At 41.1% G+C, this 23377-nt stretch overlaps 3 protein-coding genes across 8 annotated transcripts in view; 1 reads left to right on the top strand and 2 right to left on the bottom strand.

Annotated features, from left to right (window-relative positions):
• LOC132258294 (G protein alpha o subunit) overlaps positions 1–11980 on the bottom strand; it is a 31804-nt gene extending 19824 nt beyond the window's left edge. Inside the window, exons 1-2 of one of the 5 annotated variants that reach the window (XM_059755548.1) lie at positions 11718–11980; positions 10373–10712 (exon numbers count right to left, since the gene is read on the bottom strand). In XM_059755548.1, coding sequence (XP_059611531.1) covers positions 10373–10490 — 118 coding nt within the window. In that variant the 5' untranslated portion in view covers positions 10491–10712; positions 11718–11980. Of the gene's footprint in view, positions 1–1773; positions 2152–3015; positions 3032–5277; positions 5750–10372; positions 10713–11717 lie in introns of those variants that run through there. The other 4 variants (XM_059755549.1, XM_059755550.1, XM_059755552.1 and 1 more) reach the window with 4 other exon arrangements.
• Positions 11981–12197: 217 nt separating this feature from the next.
• Positions 12198–20884, bottom strand: LOC132257323 (ran-binding proteins 9/10 homolog). 2 transcript variants are annotated; one of them, XM_059754182.1, is made up of 10 exons: positions 20618–20884; positions 16433–16597; positions 15925–16300; positions 15751–15863; positions 15361–15685; positions 15151–15296; positions 15002–15067; positions 14795–14934; positions 14622–14733; positions 12198–13890 (listed from the first exon to the last, which is right to left on the bottom strand). In XM_059754182.1, the coding sequence occupies exons 1-10, from the start codon at positions 20793–20795 to the stop codon at positions 13760–13762; spliced, it is 1752 nt and encodes a 583-aa protein (XP_059610165.1). In that variant the 5' UTR covers positions 20796–20884; the 3' UTR covers positions 12198–13759. The 2 variants fall into 2 exon arrangements, with proteins under 2 accessions (XP_059610165.1, XP_059610166.1); XM_059754183.1 differs by having other exon boundaries at positions 15151–15290.
• A 113-nt stretch (positions 20885–20997) lies between these two features.
• On the top strand, positions 20998–22951 carry LOC132257329 (SAP30-binding protein). Its single transcript, XM_059754189.1, has 3 exons — positions 20998–21418; positions 21481–22127; positions 22189–22951. Exons 1-3 carry the CDS (start codon positions 21305–21307, stop codon positions 22343–22345), a joined length of 918 nt encoding a protein of 305 aa, XP_059610172.1. The 5' UTR covers positions 20998–21304; the 3' UTR covers positions 22346–22951.
• Positions 22952–23377: the final 426 nt, after the last annotated feature.

The following is a 23377-nucleotide window of genomic DNA, read 5'->3' as shown; positions in this document are numbered from 1 at the left end:
CAATATTTATTATTCCAATTATATCCGCACGCAGAGGTGAAGGATTTATATTTAGAATGTCACTCTCTTAGTGGGGAAACAAAAGGCGACGGAAATTATCATTGAATATTTAATTTTCACGATGTCAAGTGGCGAAAATTCACACAATTCTCCGCTCAAAGCGCGCCCAAAGTGATCAAAAAATATGTGAGATCACGTTGGATAAAATAGCCCAAAATCTCTGCTCACTGTTTGGTTATAGTCCCAAGGAAAAATTCATATCGCCAGAGCATTTTAGCACTTTTCACCTCAATCGATTGCAATTCTAATTTTACACACACACAAATTTTACATAGAGATTTGAATGAGGTGAGAAAAGTGCTCAAAATTACATTTTTTTCGCTTCTAAATTGAACCACATGTACCGCATAATATGAGAATAATCATCTGGGAAGCCACATATGAGGGAAAAGAAAATTGCTACACACAGAGGAGAGTCATTGAAAATATCTGCTGTGTGACTTTATAATCATTAACCATTGACGTTATATTTAATGTTCTCTATGTACATGCCATAGCGAGAGAGTGGAAGGCAGAAAAAAGGCATCAACTGTGTACATTGTCGACGATATGGGAAATAAAAATCAAACTCTAGTATCGCTCGGGAAGTGTGAGAGAAAAAAAATCATACTGAACAGTCAATCTAGAGAAATGATTCCTTTTTTTCCTCGTCCCATTTTTTTTTCCTATGCTGTTTTCTCATGGTGTTTTGTACAGCCCCAAAACCGCCAAGCATACACATAAGTTACAAATAGGAAAGTGTGCAGAGAGAAAAGAGCAGAAAAAAGCTGCTGATTCTGCGCGGATAATTCAACAATTTAAGAAGATATAGCAATTTTTATTCTTATACTCGCTTCTCTCTCCCCAAATGTGAATTCATGTATCAAATGTATAACTAAACCAGAGACTGGTTTTTTTCCTCAAAGGCAAGGAAAAAATAATGAAATTTTCCCCATGTCTCACTCACTCTTTCGCATATTAAGATACAGCACTCCAATCGCCTCTCTGGAGTACATATAGTGAAAATGTGACTCTATCTCCGTCTAGCGCGTGTGTGTCGTCAAGAGACGTCGATTTTATATCTCCCAATGTAAACGATCTAACTCTATTTTAGGATGTCGAATATGTAAACGGACCTTCTCTTTTGCAATCACTCTCTTTTCTTCTGCACATTGCTCTCTATTACATCCTGTGAGGATGCCTCTGAATTATATCGTTCAATTCACGCAGCTTCTGCCCCAAAAAGGCACCCTTTCAACGGGTTTTTGCACCATCTGTCGCCTAAATAGTGCCACTACACTGTCGTACTATCTAGAAACTGTGATTTTAAGAGCTGACATTTCACATCACAGCTTCTCGCTGTGGATCAACTACAAACATCAATGATGTCATAAGGAAAATAGATGCTTAACAGACTTACAGCTGAAGCCGAAAAGCGGATAAACTCGTTTATAGACAAGTAAACTTACTTTTCGCATCACATCTGTTTTGTGATGATGTTTGATGTTTTGATTTGTTGCTTTTTGAGTGAAAATGTGTGTTGTCTTGACTATAAAAGAGCTTTATCATCTCTCAGTTTAAAGCAAAAGTCTGGTGAGTATATAAGCTAAGTTTTCACTTATTGCTATAGTCTTAATCAATGGAAAATTGCAGACATATATGTATTCCATATCGTGTGTAATCTTGTCGTTGATAGGCAACCTTATCATTGCATGGCATATCAGCAAGACTCACCGAGCAGTAGGAGTTTGATATCTTTAGCCGCTTGAATTCCATCTTCCTTGAGGTTGCGTTCAATTAACCGACTTCGCGCGGCTGCTGCGCGCTCTTCAGCTGATTGTGCACACCCCATTGTACGTATTGCTTCGATGCAGAACGTCTTGACCGCTGTGATGTGGTTTCGGCCAAAATTAATTTGGCCGAAAGTCCGTGATAATAGGAAAGAAGTGACAGAGACACCTTCTCCTTCTTTTCTACTGTGAAATATTCTGTTTCTTCCTCTCTTTTTTCTACTTCTCTCCTATCTTGTGGAGCACTTCAAACACTGGGAAACCACACAATTTCCTCCAAGAGTGCGCCTCTATAATTTCTCACTTGAACACTTGAGCAAATCTGTTGAATAAACACCATGTGAATGTTTTCACAGTGAATTTCTCTGGGGAGAAGCAGAAGATTCTTTCGATACACGAAAGAAGGCTCCTCTTTGTTGGCGTGCCACCCCCTCCGCGATCCCGTGTTTAAAGAATGTCTAGTGGGATAATTGAAGGAGCAGCCGGTGATTTTGAGACACAAGCACACATTTCACACACATTGTGCAACTGAGGTTGCACGAAAACCACACACGTTTCCAACTCGGAGCGATGCTGATTATGTGTTAAGCCACATTTTGAATGGGAACAAGATTACTCTCTCAGGACACACGCAGACATCATTCACTTTCACTGGCCCCCAAGCCTGTGCGCTCCTATCCCAGAGTGACCCCACAATTTCGAGGGAAAATACGTTGACGTTTATGTACTTTGACGCATAATGACGCAAAAAGATGAGTCCGTGGAGAGTGAGACATAAGAGCGATTTATACTTGAGATTATACCACCCCACACAGTACATAAGTCACCCATTGAGGAGCACAGCCTCCCGCACAAGACAATGATGAACCCAACGAGATAAGACTGGAGGAAAAAAGCGCGGCCATACCTCCAAATTCTCGTCACACGCAGACAAGCACTCCTGTGTAAATGGGTGGGAAAAGGCGAGTGAGAGTGTGAGATGTGGAGCAACATTCCAAACGCTCGAGCGTACAGACATTTAATTCTCAACAGCATCCCAGGCCGACCCATATGATTCTCTCTCTGTGTCTCAGAGGCCTTGTCTTTTACTCTTCTTTAATCTAAATATACCAACGTAACACCCCATAGTAATAACAATAATTGTGTATCACGGAACTGAAAATCCTTCACACTACGATTATCTTACATCGATATATACAAAAAAAAAACCACACATTCTCTGTACAGCTCCATGACTACTGGCCTCTCATGAGTGGAGGAGACACACTGTGGATTATCTCACTAGCACTTCATATTAGAGCTTTTCTCTTCTCGTTTTTTCCCTCACAACTCCCAGCTTTTCCTCACACCCACACTGATTTTTGCACGTATTTCTTGTTGAATTACAATAATTTGCTGCGAAAAAAACCACAGATTCACAGTGAGAAAACACCCTTGAACTTGAGATGTTGGCTTATTTATTACATAAGTCAATAATAATAGGTTACTTTAATGAATAAACCAAAGCTATCAAGCTTGTGCTGATTTTGCGATATAACATTATTCATTAAACGTGAAAAAATAATTATAGGTATTTTAGAATGAATTGAATAATAAAAAACTCATTTCACTCGATTTTAAATAATAGATTTTTAACACCGTCTATTTCCTCCACACCCAATCGATACTGACTGTATTTTCTCGCTCTACAATTTGCTAATACCGGGATTGTTTTCCAATAGGGGATAGCAGGGTATAATTGTGGTGAATCACACCCGAAACAGACTAAATATCATTAGCACTGGCTGAAGTTTGAGAAGCACAGCAGATTCGAGTGTCAGTGGAAGAGGCCCAGAGAAGCCAAAACTCATATAGTGAAGAATAAATGAGCAATAAGCACCTTATGCTGCATGCAATACCCATTATAAATGCTTATCACGGAATTATACTGTGTGAGGTTAGCGTCTCAAACATTCACAATTCACGTACATTTGCCTTATTATTATTATTACATAATTCGCCTCTCGAACCAGTGATAAAGAAGGCCGCAATTTTCTCATTCAAACCTCCTGCTTTTCCTCTCCCACCACTCCTTGAATATTTTTCAGGGGAGATTTTTCCCTGATGATTTCTTTCTCTCTTTCTCCGTGTGGACTTTCTGGAGCTGACTTGGGCCTAACATGGGTGTTGATGGTTAAAAATAGTCTGATAACCCCGTAATTATATTTAATCAGGCAACTTCCCATGCCTCAAATTTCGTCCACGTATTATTCCATGTTATATTTGCATCCTCGCGATAACACAGCAGATTTCTGCCGGCATTACACAAGTAGATTGACTAAGCATACAAGTGAAAAAACACCAGGGCCCTATAGATTGTGATAAAGGTTGTTAATTTCCATCACCTATCACTCGACATATCATAGGGAAAACCTTGTGTGCTGTTGGGAGCGCTTCGATAACTCGATAAGAGAGAATAGTAGCAATTTCCTCACTTTCCACACTCACACTCTCTGGGTCACTGCCTTTTTTCGGCGGACCACCAAAGGCCAAAGGGTGGGCGCGCTTCGAGACAAACAACACCGTGGCGGAGAAGAATGTGTGTACGGAGAAACACAAGAAAACAATATCGGTCCCGGAAAATTATATTTAACCAGCCAGCGCCCTGTTGAATGTCCTGTTCTCTATTCGCGTTTTCACTATACTCAGTGCGGTTCACTGTTTTTCCCACCCCCAAAAATCTTCTCCGCTTCTCTCTCTCACACATACACCCACTCTTTCTCACTCTCACTCTCTCCCTCTCTCTATCGCTCTCTCGCAAAATGGGGAGAATGTGTGGAAAATCAAGATTTTCGCCCTTCAACTTTTTTTTTCCTTCTGCTCAACCCAACACAATACCCATCGTGTAACCACATCTTTCCCGAGGACATGGTGAAAATTTCTTTTCCACCCACTCACACTGACCCGGCTTTGGTTGGCACACAGAAAAGCTCATAAGTTTTCATTAAGTAGAGGAGAAAGAGAGAGACTTTGCCAGGATCTCCTTCAATTCAGTCACATTGCGAGCCGCCCAAGTGTTGAGTGAATTTGCGATATGGCCAAAAAGAAGATGAGTTCGCATGGAAAAAGACACACATCATAGATTGAATTGCAGGCAGTTGATGAGCGAGAGAATATTTGATGGCAGAGAAGAGAAGAGAAGTAAAAAAGTCATGGAAAACTTTATCATTTTCTCTTTCTCACTCTTGACAAAATTCAAGGGAAAAAATCGATAGCATTACTGGCAATATGGTTAAGAGGTAGGCGAAAAAACGCACTTTTCCACCCGTTTTTCCTCCCAATTCACCGTGGATTTTTCCACCAGAACGAAAATCAACTCACTCATAGTCTCAAAACCACCGACAAACCTTCAATTTCATAGCAATTTGCGACATCACACGCTCTTCAACCCCAGAGACAATTCACATACTTCCTGATGTTCCTCCGCATTAAATATCTCCTATTTCCACACCTTTCAGACTCGCACGTCTTCCTGGCCAACTGCTCTATAACTACACACACCCACAATTTGCGTGAAATTTCCACCTCGCGTTTAATCTCCTCTTCAGCCAAATTCAGGTGCACCTTCTGTCCTCAAAGCTCTGCCACTCTTTAAATCGCCCCCGCGCGTGCCGTATTTTCTTCAAGCTTGCAATCACTCACTATTGACCACTTTTCAACTTACACATTTTCCACACTTGTCCCTGAGTGCACAAATCAAATGAAATTTACCACTGAATGTGAAATTTTCACTGGACTTTCCGCCATTTTCCTCCGTTTCTTCCCCAAACCGCACACACAAACACACACTCTCAATCCCAGTTTCGGCAGTTTTCCACAAATTCACACCCTCACAATCCAGTTTCCAGTCCACACAAACACACTCACTGACTTTTCCAACCACTCTTCCAATGAATTTTCCAACAAGTGTGCGCCTGTGTGCGTGCCGGAGTTGCGTTAAACTGCCATAGTGGTTGAATCACACCATGATGACGACAACCGCGCCTTTCGCTGGATTTTCCATGAGTTGTAAAAATCGCACCGTAAGCCGAGAGATTTTTCTCCTTGAAAATCTTGCACCTTGTCTCTCTTTTTCCTCTCGTGCAATTCACCTTCACACCATTCACCGTCGGATGCGCTCCACCATATGCAAGAAAATCCCTCTGGGAAAATTCACACCTTATTGATTCATCATCACACCCCAGAAAAATGTTCGCTAAACACCCTCAAGAGAAAAATCTCTTCAACTTCCAAGCACTACTTGCGTGACGAGATGACACGGCAAAAGTTCACAGGTGAAACTTTTGTCTCCAAGTGTGTTTGCTCTGGAGCCGCCCAAAAAGCTTTTCACTCTCCGTCACTCTCGCCACTTCTTTGCGACGAGAAGAATTTTCACGGAAACGCTTAACCGGGCAGAACCGAATGGAATGTGCCGATGTATTGGTTAGAGAAAACTACAGAGAGACAATCCTTCTGTTCTCCTCAGACACCCTGGAGAGCCCCAATTGCCGGATTACGCCACTGTCTCACTCACTTATGGAAAAACCACCCAGAACGTTGGAAAACTCAGCACGAACAGGCGTCGTTCGCCTCTCGGCACGCGCATGCCAGGCCCAAAGCCCTGAATCTCTCTCTCTCTCTCTCTCTTCCTCTCGCTCGCTACTCTCATTGCAATCTAACGGACATACTTTCAACTCCAGTGGTGAATTCATGACACTTTTCCACCCCTCGAAACTATGAATCACCTTCGCGATAGGCAGGATCGAGACGAAGGAAAGAGAAAACCCCACAAAATTCACCATCTTCATAGCCACACACACTTTTGGAGGTCAGTTAAGTGATTAAAGGCTATCACGTAGGGGTTGAATGTATCCTTAAACTCATCCTAATCAACTAGTGAAATTATTTGTTATTCCCTCCAGAATTATGCACAATATAGTAAATAATTATGATTGCCTATTCCACCTTTCGCCCCTTTTCATTTTTCAATGACACCAGCGAGTCACTTTGTAGTGTGCAATTAGTGACAATAAAAAAAGCCATAATTATTGTGTTCTAGTAAAATTCTTCTTAGAATCATTCTAGCTTAGGGGAGAGTGGGGCATTTTCAGTCTATCTTAGGTTCAAAACTGTTTCAGCCATAGAAAATTTATCTACTATTGACTTCCTGGTCATATTTGCTGAATGAATGACTGAAATGCTGTAATTGATTAATTTCGTTACTGTCTCATTGGTTTCTTAACTAACTTTGATCCTCGCACTGTTAGGAAAAGATTTATTTTCATCTGTTAATTAAGGCTCTGGAATCCCTTTTCAATTTTAGCTTTGCAAAAAATCCAAAACAGGACAGAAATCCGCACGTAAACAGTGTGGTTCTCTGCGTCCTCTCGCCATGTGTCGCCAGAAGCGTCATTGTCACAGCCGGAGCCACAAACACACCATCTCCCTATGACGTATACATGAAATTTGTCCGAGGGTCCGGTAGCCACACAACACTTTCCGGCTATTCTCCGGCCGTCGATGATGGGTCTATCGAGGGTGCGCTGATGGGCCGCTGTGGGGAGAGAGGAAAAATTCTGCCGGACAATCTCTCTGTCCAGTGTGGGATCTAGAACATTCTCTGTGTTGCCTGTGCGCTCAATGTACGGCTGAGTCGCGCAGTTTATTAAATAAATATTTAAATAGTGGAGTCCTCGCATTTCGGCCAACACAATCACTCATTTCGCTTTTTCCTGCTGGCACTTTCCCGTTCATCCCCTCGGCAATGCGACCCCCTTTCTCTCTCTCCCTGTCTCTTTTTGTCTCGCCTCTAAACACACGTCCGGAATGGCAGGGGAGCCCAGAGAGGCGCCAACGTGTGCGAGGATGGGTGAGACAATAGGAAAACTTGTACACAATTTATGGGGATACTCTAGAAAATACACACTCTCGCTCATGGCCCCATATTGGATTCCATCGGTAAAAATAGTCGCGCCGAAAAAGAACCCCTCGCAAAACAGGAAGCAGCGAATGGACAAATCCCACTGGCGCACCTCAACAGCAATATCAGTGACGTATGATTGCATAATTCGATGATCTCGTTATACAATTGACCCATGGGGGGAAATCTTTCCTATTGAATCTGCCATGAGTGGCTTTTTGGATGACTTCCTCCCCAATTGTGAAATCATGCCAGCCCAGTAACGACCTAATCTGGGTCAATATGAAACTATTATACTACTTGCCTTCATGTACAATCCAGATGAATTTTATATGAAATTATACACCTCGTGTGGATTAAAATCTCTAGAACCAGAAAAGTCAAGTGGCAAAGCACTGACTGGTAAAATCCTCGAGGAACAATCTTGAGAATATTGTTGAAAGGCATTTCCCCAGGTGAAATCCTTTTTACAACTCTCCCTCAGACACCCTCGTTTTTATTGATTGATATTTCAGTGGATAACCGTCGCGACGCTCTCCATTCATAGTGAAGAGCTGTTCTCCTTGGCATTTTTCCACCACACAAATCCCGCCTCCAATTCATAATCCATAACATTCATGCAACATAAGTGATTTGTGCAATCAAATATGCAAAACTTGCAAGAATACCGAATAAGGGGGAGTTAAACAAATCACACATTGTGGAAGCTATTCACTATTATATCTCACAAATCAATACATTTCGCACGACGCTGTCTTTCCTCGACATTTCCTCAAGAGTGGAATTGGAAGAATGCAGTGAAAATTGATAGGGGTAATCAAAATTGACTATCAATTGATCAAAATCATCGTGAGAGCACGCCATAATGGAAAGGATTTGGTATAAATCAATCACCATAGAGAATACAGACATAAATTAATATTTTTAGAACAAAGTCGATGACTTCTTGCCATCTCTCCATCATCATCAATGCACACACTTTCTCGTAAACATTCAACATTGAAGCATAATTGAATAAATATGTTCCGCGATGTGGTGACAGGCATTCAGTTTACTCTCCACCAATTGCAATTTAACGGGAAAATTTCGTGAAAATCCTCGAGAACATGAATATATTACTGCATTCTGCAAAATCAGTATCTAAACTTTCAATTCTCTATTCTAAAACAATCTCCAGAAAATGTGCTGAAACCATTTAAACTTCTTCTGTACCTATTTCAATAAATTTCCAGCAGAGTGTAAATTTAGCAATGACAGCGAAACACATCTGCATGAGCGAATCCCTCCAACACGGTTCCACCATGATATCCAGCGTACATCAAATCATAGATGCATTCGTGAGACAATTTGCCAGATTTTATTCACGCACGAACTCTCTGCGATACTCGCATTCATTGTCCCTTTTGCGTGTGTCGAAAGGATGCTCTTTATTTCTGCAAATTCATCTGTTTAGAATTTATGCAACTCCACAGCTCAAGCGAGAGAAGTTCGCTGGGATAAAAATGACCATCGTGATAAAGTTTTCACTCACGTTGTTTCTGCACTCGACATTTTTCCGCAACCACACACATTGACTTTTCAGGGGTGGGAAAGAGACTTCCTGGGACATCTCTTCCTCCTGTCTCGTCTTGCAAACCCAAAAACCATGTACAGAACAACTCATATAGAGAAAGCACACACTCTTGGCGGATGTGAAAAATTTCCTCATTCACACAACTTCTGTGTGTGTCTCTATATTTAGTTTTTATATCTCAGCACTTTTTCATCCACTTCTACACCCTCCAATTCACCATCCCTGGTCGCTTCAGACTCCACCGCCCTATCTCTCCCCATGGAATGTACTTAAAAGGAAATAAAGTTAAATATTTAAACATTGTCGCTATTTTCATCCTTCACGGATGCATTTCAAGGAAATATTTTTATCCCTAGAAAGTGCTGCTCTTTGCGAATGATGTTTGCGTTTGCAAGACGTCACATTTTCCTTCTTTTCAATGCAAAAAAAAACGATAATCTTCTTTTGCACATTGTAAGGACAGTATTTTTTCTACTTCTCCATAATCAATACTGTCAAAACCACCATCAAGATCACCCAGAGTTCAATGTTCTCTATAAATTTTCTTTCCTTTCCTTTGCGCTCACCTTTCTCTAACCATCGGGATGAGAAAGACTGCTAAAATCCCTGAAAATTGACGTGTTGAGAGATAAAAATCATTTTAGTCTCTCAACTGAGATGCACTGCAAAGTTAATCGATTGAAGATTTTCTCAACTGAACCTCGCGAAAATCATTGAACTCACGCTGCGACCCTTATTAATACATGTACCACCTTTCCATTAATTTCCCATCGAGGGGAAATCTTTGTGTACACAACTTCCGTTTCAAGGGATGTAATTTGTACATAGATAAGCGCACATAGTAATTATTGGTGGTTGACTCTCTCTAGCCCCCGCCTCAACCCTTCTTCTGTGTGCAATTTCCGGCTTGTCGGATTTATCTTCATTGGGAATCATCATCAATTCCATTTTATAGAGAATTTTCTGCACAAATCCGCTGCGAAGCGCCGAAATCCACCCACAAAAAAGGTATAGCAAAAAGAGACAACTTACCGAGAAGGAGCAATTTGATATCCTTGGCGGCCTGGATGCCATCCTCCTTGAGATTCTTCTCAATTTGCTTGGATCTCGCTATGGCCGCTCGCTCCTCCGCCGACGAAGTGCATCCCATTTTTGAGAACGTGATTGATGCCGTGACTCTTCAAGGGTACACACGAAATACTGCTTCTTCTTCTTCTCCTTCGGACTTTTAATATTCAATTAAAGCCACTTTGTGACGTATCTCGCCAACAGATAATTATAACACACACTCTTCACGCAATCACACTTTTCTTCTCACTTTTTTTCCTTCCTCTCTTCACTTTCTGCCTCCGCGGCCCAAATTAGCGGCTACCTGGGAATTGGTGCAAAGACATGAATATTCGTTGATTGGCCTCTGAAAGGGTGCGTTTTTGACTCGCACTTGCAGATGAGTGGTGGATTTGAGCACATTTATTCTCTCGGACAACCCATTTTAAATTCCAGAAAGGACCTATTATACATAAGTCAATAACTGATTCTAGCTACAATATTTCGGTGTGTTCGTTTGGTTATAAAAGCCCCAAATATAAGATTTTATGAACTACTGAAATACTTTATCCCAAGAATTTTTGCCTTGTTCATACTGAAGACTACTCAAGTCTATTTTAGTTTTATGTCACTGTTTGTGACTTTTTATCGACCTGGGATTTCTTTTTACAGCGCTGACCATAAAAACAAGTTAAACTAGCCTTCAAAGTACATTTTCCATTGTTTGTTAGTTTCTTGAGATGACAATTTAAACGCCACGCCCGCCTTCATGCTCCGCCCACTAGAATATTTATCGATCGTCCATATCAATTTCTTTTACTTTAATTTATCTATTCATACTCAGTTAGATTTTCTTCTAATGCCATGTGAAACCGCCCTTGCTGTACATTACTTGGTAGTTTTAGCAAAATTGCGCCTGTAAATTCCGCGAATTAGGCGGGATTAGTTCTAAGAAACCCATTAGCGACTTATTCAAAATTATCTTCTCTAATAACAGCTTGAGGAGCCCAAAACTACCGATTCTCATGCCACTTGCCCCAAAAAATAGGGCTCTCGGGCGCCCGGCGTCGCGCCGGGGCCTCGTTTCGATATGACAGCGATTAGACAGCGCGGAAAGTGCGCCGGGGCGGCTTCGTGGAGGGTTTGGGGTGGGTGGAGTGGAAAATGCGTTGTCCGGAGGGTGGGAAAAGTGGTCTCAGGCGCAGAAGAAGGGTGGAGGTGAAAAATCTCTTGTCAAATCCATCCGCCCTTGCTGCTCTCCGCCACTCGCTCCGTAAGACTGTGGTGACAGCCAGATGGCCGGCGGCACCGCCCTGGGGCCACTACTAACCTCCAGTTGCAGCACGAGTGCGGCAAATGTGGGAAAAGTGCAATCTGTGCGACACTTTTCCTGTCACCTGCAGCGAAACTTGCGCCCGAATTCACGCGCTGGCACACTCTCAGACGCCAATCAAACACCACGGGATGAACACTGACTGCACTGGGTATCACTTTGCAGGGAAATATGGCGATTTTCACGCTCTTTTCCACCTAAAATCACACACGCAATTTTATCAGGCGAATTCCTAGTATCGCATTTCAGACGCCATTTTTCAACCGAGAAAATTTTGGCAGCTGTCACGGCACGTCTCGCGGTGGACTTCGCGTGGTGAAAAGGCGCGCGCGCCCACGTCGATAATGCAGGCGAGCGACGAGATTTCTCGGGAAAATCGCATTTGAGATGAGTAATTTGAGATGTCTTGAATTTTCAATGATTTTTTTTATTTGTATCAAACCACATTTAAATAATTTCCTCAATATCTTGTTTGAATAGTATTTTTTTGCTTTCTTTTTCATGTATTTTCCTTTTATGTAACACGTATGATTTTTTTCTGTCTTCTAATTACACTTTCTTGTTATCTATGTATATCAGAATTTTTAATTAATTATGCTTTCTTCAATAGTTAGTAAATATTTTATGTACTTAATTGAATTTTATCGAGGTGTATTACATTTACAAGCTACAAACCGTCGATTATCGCACCTTATGATAAAATAACGTTAATCTTCTCTCTTTTCTACTCTCCTTATCATCTCTCTAAAATATGTTTTCATATAGAGTTTTTCTCTTCCTTAATATTTTTTTCTCATTAGGTATATTTATCAAGTGTTTTCTTGTGTTTTCTCCACATTCTATTTAAATATGCTTTCTGCTTTACTTCCTTCTATATATTTACTGTTCTTAATGTACTTCATCTTTGTATTGTTAAAAAATAAGATATAATGAATTTAACACTAGATTGTTTGCTTCTGCTTGTTTTTTTCACATTTTAGGAGGCAAAATTATGTTTCCTGGTCACGGGATTGACTCTTTCCTGCTAAAATAGTGCTCTTCTCCACATTCTTCTCTACACATTTTCTGGCAGTAAAATATACTTTTCACACTCTTTTATACACAAGGCTCGATGATCCCAGAAGAAAAGAATTGGTTTATCCAAAAGATTTCAAACAATACGCATCAAGCGTGCAAATTTTAGAGAGTTTTTACACAGTCTTCACGATTCTTTACCCTTTTTAGCGGGGTTTTAGCAATCGTGAAGTTGCGATTGAAAGAAAAGTCACTTATGCTTGAGAAAGTGTCCATTGAGAGACGAATAAATAAATAACTACAGGAAATTTGCTCATTTCTTTGTATATTGCATTAAAACTGATAAAAAGAATTATATACATATTTGAAGAGAAAATTTGAGAACGAACAATGTCAAGACTCTTCCTAGAAACGCCTACGCATCCACAGAAATCTCAATAGCTTTATCGCGAGAACTTTACACTACGACAATCTACACTTTGCGCAACATTTTCTTCTTTAATATCCTCCTCAGAAAACCTCTTAAACACTACACCATACTTGCCTTTCTCACCAATCATGAGAAGAATTACTACTCAAAGGAAAGGTGATTGCAAGTGTATTCGATCTAAAAGTAAATTTTCGTTTAAACATTACAGCAATTTCGCATTCCGAATTTCAGTTAAAAAAAAATTAAACATTCTGATGCCTTAAACCAAAGAATTTCGCATTATAAATATTCCTCAAAGGAAAAAAGATTAATTTCAATAAGACAACACAAAATCATTCGCTTTTCTCAACATAAAAAATTGAATTTTGATATTTCTTCTCTTTTCTTTTTTTTGAATAAATCCTATCAATGATTTTATACTTCTTCTGCCTAAATAGATCCTTTAAACATGTGTGTTTCATCCTCCAATCGCCCTCTCTCTCTCTCTCTTTCTAATCAATAATGAGTGTTTTCCTCCTCTCTAGCCATCCTTTTAAACTTAGATGTTCATAAAAATAGAAAATATTATGTCCGAGATCGTGGTTTTTGTGTTTGGTCAGTGATAACGAATGACATCGTCGACAAACGCACACGCCCCAAGTGAAGATTTTGCCATCAAATTCCGCAACTCGTATCCGTGGGCCACGCACACGGCCAGTGGTGATTGCCAGGGATAATTCATAGATTCTGCAACGAAAACACTCCATTAGAAGAACATTCAGCTGATTAGATATGCATTCAGTCACCACAAAGCGTCACAATATGATAAACAAGTCATTTTCTACCCTTTGGGTGAAATATTAGAGAGGGCGGAGCTTCAAAGAACAAAAATCAAACTAAAAATTGGTAAAACCTTCTTTGTTGTCTATGAATACTGTTCAAATTGCAAAATTTTGCAGCACAAAAAGATCAAAGAAAGCTTTAGAATACAATTCAAATTAAACAGGTGTAAAAGTTTACACTTCGTACAATTCATTTTGAATATCAAATCAATACCCAAATCAATTTGCTTTCAATGACTCACATTCAAATCTTTAGCAACCACATAAATTGAATTGAATTATCATTCATTCCGCATAAGATTTTGCTGAGTAAACTCATCAATTTAAATCTTTAACTACTTTAGAACATCAAATGAGAAGTAATTTTGCCGAAACTCCGCCCACTCTTATGTTCCGCCTTTTCAAATTATCTCACATTCTTTCCTTCTGTCTATTTAACTGTTGACAATCTCACATAACTTGATTTACTTGGAAAACATGGTAAAGCCAATTTGTAATCAGTTAAATTATCAATGAACCTCTAAATTATCTCCCTCTAGAGGCCACACAAAGGTCAACTGATTACGAAACGGGCTCCAATGAACTGGAGAATGTCACAAATATACCCAAAACAAATAGATTTTCTCTCCTTCTCACCTAGTATGGCAGAGTTGAGAGCGGAGCAGACAGCTTCTCGTCGTGACGGACACAATTGCCACCCGAGCGGACTCGACCATGGATTCGAATACGCCAGTAAACTAAATGCGTCCTACAAGAAAAAAGTTATTGAATCATAATTCATAGTCATTCCGAAAGGGGCAGAACTTTACCTCAAGCATTTTTCGATTTCCCTCATTGGGCCCATTGTCCTTCTCCAGTCTCTGACTCATTTGAGACAACTCCCGACCAAACTCGAGCATCCTCTCGACACCGGACTTGCTGGACTTATTGCTAACAGCACTATCAACATCTGCAAAGAGAAGAAATCCATGAGTGTCATGCTAAAGAGGCCTGATAAATCACTCCTTTTTCCTTACCCATCTTCTCATCGCCGTCTATCGAGTCGTTTATATTGTCTGAAGTACCATTTTTATAACTATTACCTGCAAATATACAGATAGAGAGAGAGAAAGGCGGATGAATGTGAGTTTGAAGATCAATCTGGAGAGGCTCAAGAGTCCCTCACCATTGGCAATATGGCCATTCTCCATTTCGACATCATTGCAATAGTCACTGGAGGTGTGTGAATTTATTTGGTTGTTGATCTCCACATGATTGAGATGGGCATCAGTCAGATTGTTGTTACTTGGAGTGTAATTTGAACTACTATTGCTGTTCCGGGAGACGTTTATCAGACTAATGCGCATAAACAGACATTACTTTACCGGACACTCACCTTGTTACGCTGGTCTTCCCTTCGTGATTGTCGCTGATTTGATCGGATATGAGCGTGCCATTGCTCTGTGCGGCCGCCGCGCCGTTCTGATACGCCTTCGTGGACTGAATCACCGACGTCTGCACAGGACTCGTTCGCGATGACGCTGATGCCGATGAGGAAAGCGACGGACCATCAAAATCACACCCATTCACCATCTCAATGAACTGCCGACACTTGAGCATGAACAGCAGGTTTTGGTTATTCTCCAGCAGGCCAGGATATGAGCGCATCGTCTGCTCGATTGCATGGCCCATTCTTCCCGACATGATAAGCTTGAGGATTTCTACAACAAAAGTCAGTCAATTAGAGATTAAAAGCTTATTTCTTAAGCACATATGGATTGCTTACTCTGTCGATTCTTCACGGATTGCATGTCTTCCTTGCAGGACTGTCCCGTGGCCTTAGCAAACGCCTCTGCAGTTGCACTGTAGCCGTGGTGAATGAGATACGATTGCACCATTCTGCAAAAGAAACGCCATTCATTACTAACATGATGAGTTTCATGACTGCGACAATACTCACTCATGCAGGATTGTCGTCCAGTCGCCCTGATCGGCGGGCAGCGGGAACGAGTAGATGGAAGCTTTCGTGGCAGCTCTGAGCTCTTTGTGCATATCTTCGATGTCAAATTTGAACGGGTCCTGACCAAAGTTGGCGTCCACAACCTCCCCAGGCGTTTGGAGGCCCACAGTGGGATACAATTTGGCCGGCAAGTCTCTGAACGCGATGCCCAAGTGATGGCCGTTCTTCGTATAGAAGCACGTGTTGTCCACCAAATTCACGCCACAACCTATAATGTCGCCCGTCGTGAAAGTCGGTCCGTATGGCTTTCCAGCTCCGGACGATGAGAAGGAATTGCCATCGTCACCGTGATAACCGTACGATTGCTTATCCCATCCTGCAATCACACATAGAAAATGGCATTGAAAGTCAAATTCCCCCCATTAATTTCGCCTTCGATGGGCCAATTGCCTTGAATAGAACACATGCAATGTGAGCAATTTTTACAGTTGTATGCAATTTTCCTCACCTGGAAGTCGATTCATCTTGAAATTCTGGGCCGTGAGTCCGATGCCCATGTAGCCATCGCGCCCCTTTGATATTATTTTCACTTCGAAGTAGTACAGGCCACATGTGGCCGGAATTGGATGAGCCGTTCGCACTGAGGCTGCATCATTGTGTGACTTTCCAATTCCTGCAAGGAAGAGCGCATTGAGGGAATAAATAAATAAATTAGCACAAAATCATTACTCCTCGCGCACACATTCGTGAGGCCAATCATTTGAGTATGTGTCTCTATTTGCACTCCCTTTAGCCATCTTTCCACAAGTTCATTCACCCTCTCTGCTCTCTCATCAATGGTCAGAACGCCACTCTTCTTTCCACAACGCGCTTTTATAAAGCGCCCTCCACACACAATCATCCTTTTCGCGCCCAGCAGCGATTGAAAAGTGCACTTTCAGAAATAATTAGACCAAAATAGAGAGATGACAAAGCAACAGAAACAGCTCAACACTGCCTAAGCAGCAATTCTTCTGACCATGACCCACTCTTGAGGCCTCTCTTGCCTTACTCTCTCGGCCAGCGACCACGATCAGTAGCAAGAAATCACTCCGCCACTGTACCAACTCCCTCATGAGGGCCCAATCTGCCCTCGGGCACACGCATTAGAACGGTAAATGAGCCCCTCTCTGGATATCTGCACAGTAACAATGCTGACTGGCAATTCAATAGTAAACAGCAACTGTGAATCTTGAGCTTATTTTTCAACTTATTTTATATTTTTCTACACTTTTCTCCATGTCGTCTTTATCATATTTCTCTCTTTTTCACTCTCCACACACCGCACGATATTGCCTTTGAGAGAGTCGCACAACACAAAACACACTCACAACACAGTCTCTTTGCCAATCTCTCTCACTCTGCGGATGCCCAACAAAGGTGAATTTTGCTGAGATTCATCAACTTTTGCCTCTTCGTCCCATCTTCACAGGTCTTAAGTGCCAAAAGGGAAACAAAAAAGTCGACTGGTTTCATGGGAGACTAGGATTTGTGAGGGCAATTTAAAATGACTTGAGAAACTCAAGAAAGATTAGGAAAAATTATTACAAGCTCTGCCCCTATGAATACTCCGCCCACAAAAATTCCCTTTCACTACTTTTGAGTATTATTGTTCCAAAAAAAAAAAAAAACTTTCATACTCACTCACTTTTCCCTGATAAAGTGTCACAAGTGCTTCAAAACATTGATTATGAATTAGCTCAATAAGAAAACCAAACCTTAATTTACAGTCCAATTTTGCTCTCTGCCTTTGCAAAACCACTCTGCCCTAAATCTAAAACCCAAACGAAACACTCAGAGTCACCCACGCATGATTGTGGAGTTCTAAGTCATTTTTTCCACTCGCTTTTCATGTGATTGTTCAGAATAATTGAAGTCAGTTGAGCATGTCATTTAGTTTAAGGTTTTATAGTGCTTCTCACTCACTCGGCGATGCAACACAAAATCATGAATATACAGAGAAAATTGATTTATCTCCTCAAAATCAAACGGCACCCGCATAACCCAAATCTTTATCGCTTGTGAATTTTGATAAAAACGTTGGGCATACGAACAGTTCCCATTTTCTGTCCAGACAATCTCAACTCTCTACCTGAACATCAACCTTGGCAATTGCAAAAAATTCCAAGTATTTGGCAATTTGGAGTTTCTCTAAACCCATTTTCGAGAGATTCAAGCGATAAAGAAAATAGTCCAAAAGTAAATCAATATATGATTGAGAAATTTGCATGCTAAACTGCGTCTCAGACATTTTGCCAACTCCTCAATCGCATTTTATCATCACTATATAGTCGTGAAGTGCAGGCGAATCAATGGGAAATATATTCACTGCTGAATTTCAACCGAGAGCGACACAAGTCTAGTTTCACATGGAATTTAATGGGTGATTATGGTATATTTTTATCACTCCAGAAAAGTCTTCTCGCCACTGACGTTCCCGCGAAAGCGAGAAGACTCAAATGCTTTTCTCACTTTCTCAGGCAATGTTTGAGTCTATTTCGAGACTCTGTGGCGAGTATTTGTAAACATTTCGAGTGATTTGGCCACTTCTAATTGCCATTTTCAGATTAAATTAATCTCTCCCATAGCAGAGGAATCCAGGAAAATAATTATCCATTGACGAATGGCAGACACAAAATGGTCTGCTCACCCTAAAAACCACCTTGATGAATGGACTTTGGTGACTCTGGTCAATCGCCCATCTCAATCAGAGCCTCAGCAAGACAAAAAAAACCTCTCGCAAAGCACTTCACAGGAAAATTTAACAAAATTAAAGACTCATTGACGCCACTAGATCGATTTCTTCACCAGCAGAGAGACTCTTTGAGTGTCTCTTTTTGCCTCGCCTCCGCCAAAATGTGAGAGAACTTGAATTGGTCTGCTGAAAAAATCCCACTCATCCAGCCAACAGAGATTTCAACGACAAGCAGGGAATTTCCCTGGTGGAAAACTCACCACGAGACAAAGAGAATCTATAATTTCCAATTAAACCAAGCCACACACAGTGTGTGTGGAATGTTTCTCCACATTCAATCGCATTTGGAAGGAAGGACATTGAGATTTTTGGCCTATGCTGAAGGTTACCAAACAACAAAACACACACACAATCGCAAAAATTGTAGATTGACGGGAAAAAATGCAACACACTTCCTCAAACACCGCTTTTGCTTCTCTGATAACATCAAGAAAAGTCCCATGAATCTTCAGGAATGCGGAGAATTTCACAGAATGTCTGTTCATACAATAATAATTTATCTATGAAACTTTCTCAATTAAATCGAATTGCTTTCAATGATCTAATATTAAAAGAAAACACACAATTCTGAAGCTCTACTTAACTACGCATAAAATCACAATAAATTACTCATGAGCAAATGTGCGTATTTTATTGTTAATTACGCGTGTGCTTGTTTTAAAATTCGCAATTCATTTATTTCTAACTAAATAAATAAAAAATACTAGTAATCATAATGATTAGTCATTGCTTCGCGGCATTTGAGAGGGCGTGACTTCAAAGTGGGCGGAACATCGAGAGCATTTCCCTCTGCAATGACCTCTCAATAAGTTTTGAACTTTGAGTCAAGAAGAAAACTAGATGTTTTATGTAGGCAAGTAGGAAAATCATTGAAAAACCATTGACTAATTAGCAAAAATACCCCACTAAATGTGTATAGGGTCTTAAAATGACCATATAAATTAAATTTTTTGAAGTTAAGAATGCCAAATTTTGAAATGTTTTTGACTAACTTTTCTAATTTTTCACTTAAAACTATCCTTAATGTTAATTTGAATATTTATAAACAAAATTATAAAAAAAACTCAATGTTTCGTCATTTTTTTTGTTATCTAATCAGTTAACAAAAAAAAATGCACAACATTTGAAGCATAAAAAAGCAGTCTTTTGCCTTTCAAAAGGCAAAACAATCAACGTTGCAGGAATATGTTCCACAAAAGAGGTCAAAAGTCCCGAAAATCCCCTATTTTTCGCAATACACATTTTTAGATGACCTTCTGAGGTCTTTAGCGAACTTTGGGGCACTGAGAAAGCGCGTAGAATCCGCGAAAAGTCCCTGCGAGGCGTGCGACAGATGGAAAAGAGGAAAAGTCTTCCCAACATTGAAAATCAATAAACAGGATGAAGACAGATGGGAACAAAGTGACTGCAGGCGCTGACGAGTTTTCACCCTTTCCCTGGGACGCTGGGCGCGCTTTCCCAGGACCGAGGATGTGCTCCCGGGACATCACAGCTGACGCAGAGTCGCGTGGGTGGGGGTGGGCGCAGGGCAGACAGATTCGTCCAGAGGCGCTCCCGCGACAGTCTCGAGCGCGCCCCAGACGTCCGGAGAGCGAGTGGCGCGAGGTGTTGGGGCCAATGCGCCTGGACGGACGGTGTGACAGGAAGTGGCTTGGGCGAATCAGCTGATGAATCTTTCTCTATTTACGCACTTAAATTTCTCGCTCTCTGTGAAAATTCGCTTTGTCACAAACACACACAAAAGAAAAACTCTGAGAGCGTTTCATGGCTGAAAACGACACAAAGGCTGGCGAAAAAATCGATCTTGTGGGCGATGTCTGGACACGGGAGGTGGTCAGGGAGTGCAAATGGGAATCTGGGATGTTCCCACTCATGCTTCTGCATGCATTTTCACGTCACCTTTGTAGTGAACACGCAAATTATTTTGGGTCAATCCAATGGTGTTGCACTTGTCCTGAGAACTCCAGCTTCTTGGCAGCGGAGTTTCGTCCTCGTTTACGTTCATGTAGAGCAACTTGAATCTGTCGACGGGCTGGGCGGACGACTTGCTGCTGGATTGGCTGCTCTGTGAATCCATCTTTCCATTTAGCGCACACGAAATTTCCTCACAAATTTTATCTCTCGAAAACTCACTTCGCCATTAATTAACATTTGCCACGGATTGCCTGATTCGATGATTGCCCGATGCGAGGCTGCCTTCGGGCCACGCTTCGGTCGCGATCGGCTGGGTTCCGGTCAGCTGTCAGCGGGTTTTGGCAATCATGCCACCCGGCTTGCTGGTCTCCCGTATACGATTAGTGCGTGGTACTGGGAATGGTATATTTCTTCACTTTTATCTTCACCTTTTTTTAGAATATCTTTAGATAATTCTCATATGCAAGCGTAATGTCTGTGAGGTTTGATTGAAGAGTCTGAAGGCACAATATTTATTGAGGAATTCATGGCGAACAGCCGAAATTATACAATTTACACCTATAAATATATGATTTCGTGTAGCTTTTGAGTGGCAAATAGAGTGGTCTGCTGGGTTTACAGTGAGCTGCCAACGATTTCTTGTTTTGGTTTGGTTCTGTCCAGAAATTCGAGATGAGTGAGAAGAACTCAGCTCTGGCTTCCCTGACAGCAAATTACACAGATTCTGAGAATGAAGAGCATGCGGAGGACTTTTCGCCAGAGTCGAAAGGCTCCCAAGAGTCAGAGGTGAGTTGTATAACCAAAACAAAGAGTTCCGGCACGCTTCCTCATGCCACAATCCATTTCAGACACCAGTTGGGGCTCTCAAATCAGCCGGAGGGACTCCAATGCCAGTCAGCAGAGAAGTTTCAGCTACACCTCCCCTGGCGGTGACACAAACAAGACCTCCACCGCCAAAAAAAGCCCTCCGCTTGGTCAGCTACAACGACAATGACGAGATGCCGATCTCTGACGAGGAGAATGTGTCGCCCAACTCAGAAATTAGTGCCATGGACATTTCAGAGGAGGAGGATCAGGTGGAAAAGGAAAAAGAGCCTCCAGACACCAAGGACCGTTTCGCGGAGTATGGATTTCAATTGCCACCAGAGCCAAAGGGGAAATGCGCTCCGGAATTGCAGGAGAAGATCAACAATCTGTATGAGAAGATGAAGAACAGCAACATGGACATGAACAAGGTGATTCAGGAGAGGAAAGAGTTCCGCAATCCCAGCATCTATGAGAAGCTCATTCAGTTTTGCGACATCAATGAGCTGGGAACAAATTACCCGCCGGAAATCTATGATCCTCTTCAGTGGGGAAAGGAGAGCTTCTACGAGGACCTGGCCAAAGCACAGAAGGCGGAGATGGACAAGCGGGAAAAAGAGAAGAAGGACAACGCCAAGATGGAGCAGGTCGCAGTGGCGGCGCGAAAAGCTGAAGAAGAGGCGAAGAAAAGGTTCCTGACAGCCTTGTTTGCATTTTATCGTGGCTTTTATTGTGCTATTTGTGTTTTTCAGGAAATCCAAGTGGGACCAACCTGGCCCCTCAGCCAATTCAGCACCTCTCAAGCCCGCTGGACTCGTGCAGCCGTCATCTTTGACGACCAGCATCACTGGCACGAAAGGAACTGTGATTTCCGCCTTCGGCTCACTGCCCAAGAAGCCCAAAGTGTGAGAAGGTAAATCGCCGACTTTTTCAAAAATCGTTTATTAATAAAAAAAAATCTCTCAACTTACAAAACATCTACAGTGGAATTTGAGTTAAACAATAAAAGACATCTCATAAAATTAGCAACAAATCTCTTAATGATAAGCATTGACTTAAGCTACCTTTGCCACCCACACCTGATTTTACACTATTCTGAGATTGCTTCCCGACAAAATAGAAAGATTAACATCATTTTTGCGTGTTGGCAGTGAAAAACGATTTAATATTCCTATTTAAGTAATTGATAAAATAGTGGTTGGATTCTGTGCACCTGTCTTAGAGAATTTAATTCCTACTTATGCAGGTACTTATGAAGCTATGCGACTCGATAGATCCCTACAATTGCCTATAAAACAACTACAGCTATGAATTGCCTAATTCTACGGAATGTTATTGATATTAAGATGAATTTTATTCCCTTTTTGGATTTATAGCTGCATCTGGAGCTATACATTAACACTAAATATTGGAGGACAATCATAAAAAGTCAGTAGAAAAAAAAAACACAAAGCATATTTAAACAATATTGGCTAAATAATTTATATGAACTAAGATTAAGATTGCCGAAGTATGTGTAAAAAATATTGGAATTTTTATACACATTTTATTGCACATCCGGCCTTTATCACATGAACTATTTTTCACTGTCTATTCCTTAAGCCTTACAAACATTACAAGCTAGAAAGAGAGCATTAAAAATTGCACGATAAAATTATTTGGGAAATTTACAACATCACTTAAAATTACAATGTTTTAAAATGACCAAAGAACAACCTTATGAGTGAGCTTTTTGAGGGATTTTCTGGGAAATCCACTCGTGATTTTTCCAAATATAATTTTTGTATTTATTTCATAGTAAAAAATAACTACATTCTTCACTCTCAGGTACAAGAGAGACTCCCGAACGATGAAAACATTTAAAAATACATACAAAGTCTATCTCTTATTGCACCAATTTGTCAGCCCATGTTTATTTATCTACATATTTTTACAATTTTG

Source organism: Phlebotomus argentipes, unplaced genomic scaffold, assembly GCF_947086385.1.
Source record: "Phlebotomus argentipes unplaced genomic scaffold, Phlebotomus argentipes genome assembly scaffold_4, whole genome shotgun sequence".
Taxonomy (NCBI): domain Eukaryota; kingdom Metazoa; phylum Arthropoda; class Insecta; order Diptera; family Psychodidae; genus Phlebotomus; species Phlebotomus argentipes.
The sequence above is the reverse complement of the archived record's forward strand: the minus strand, read 5'-3'. Positions and strand labels throughout refer to the sequence as shown.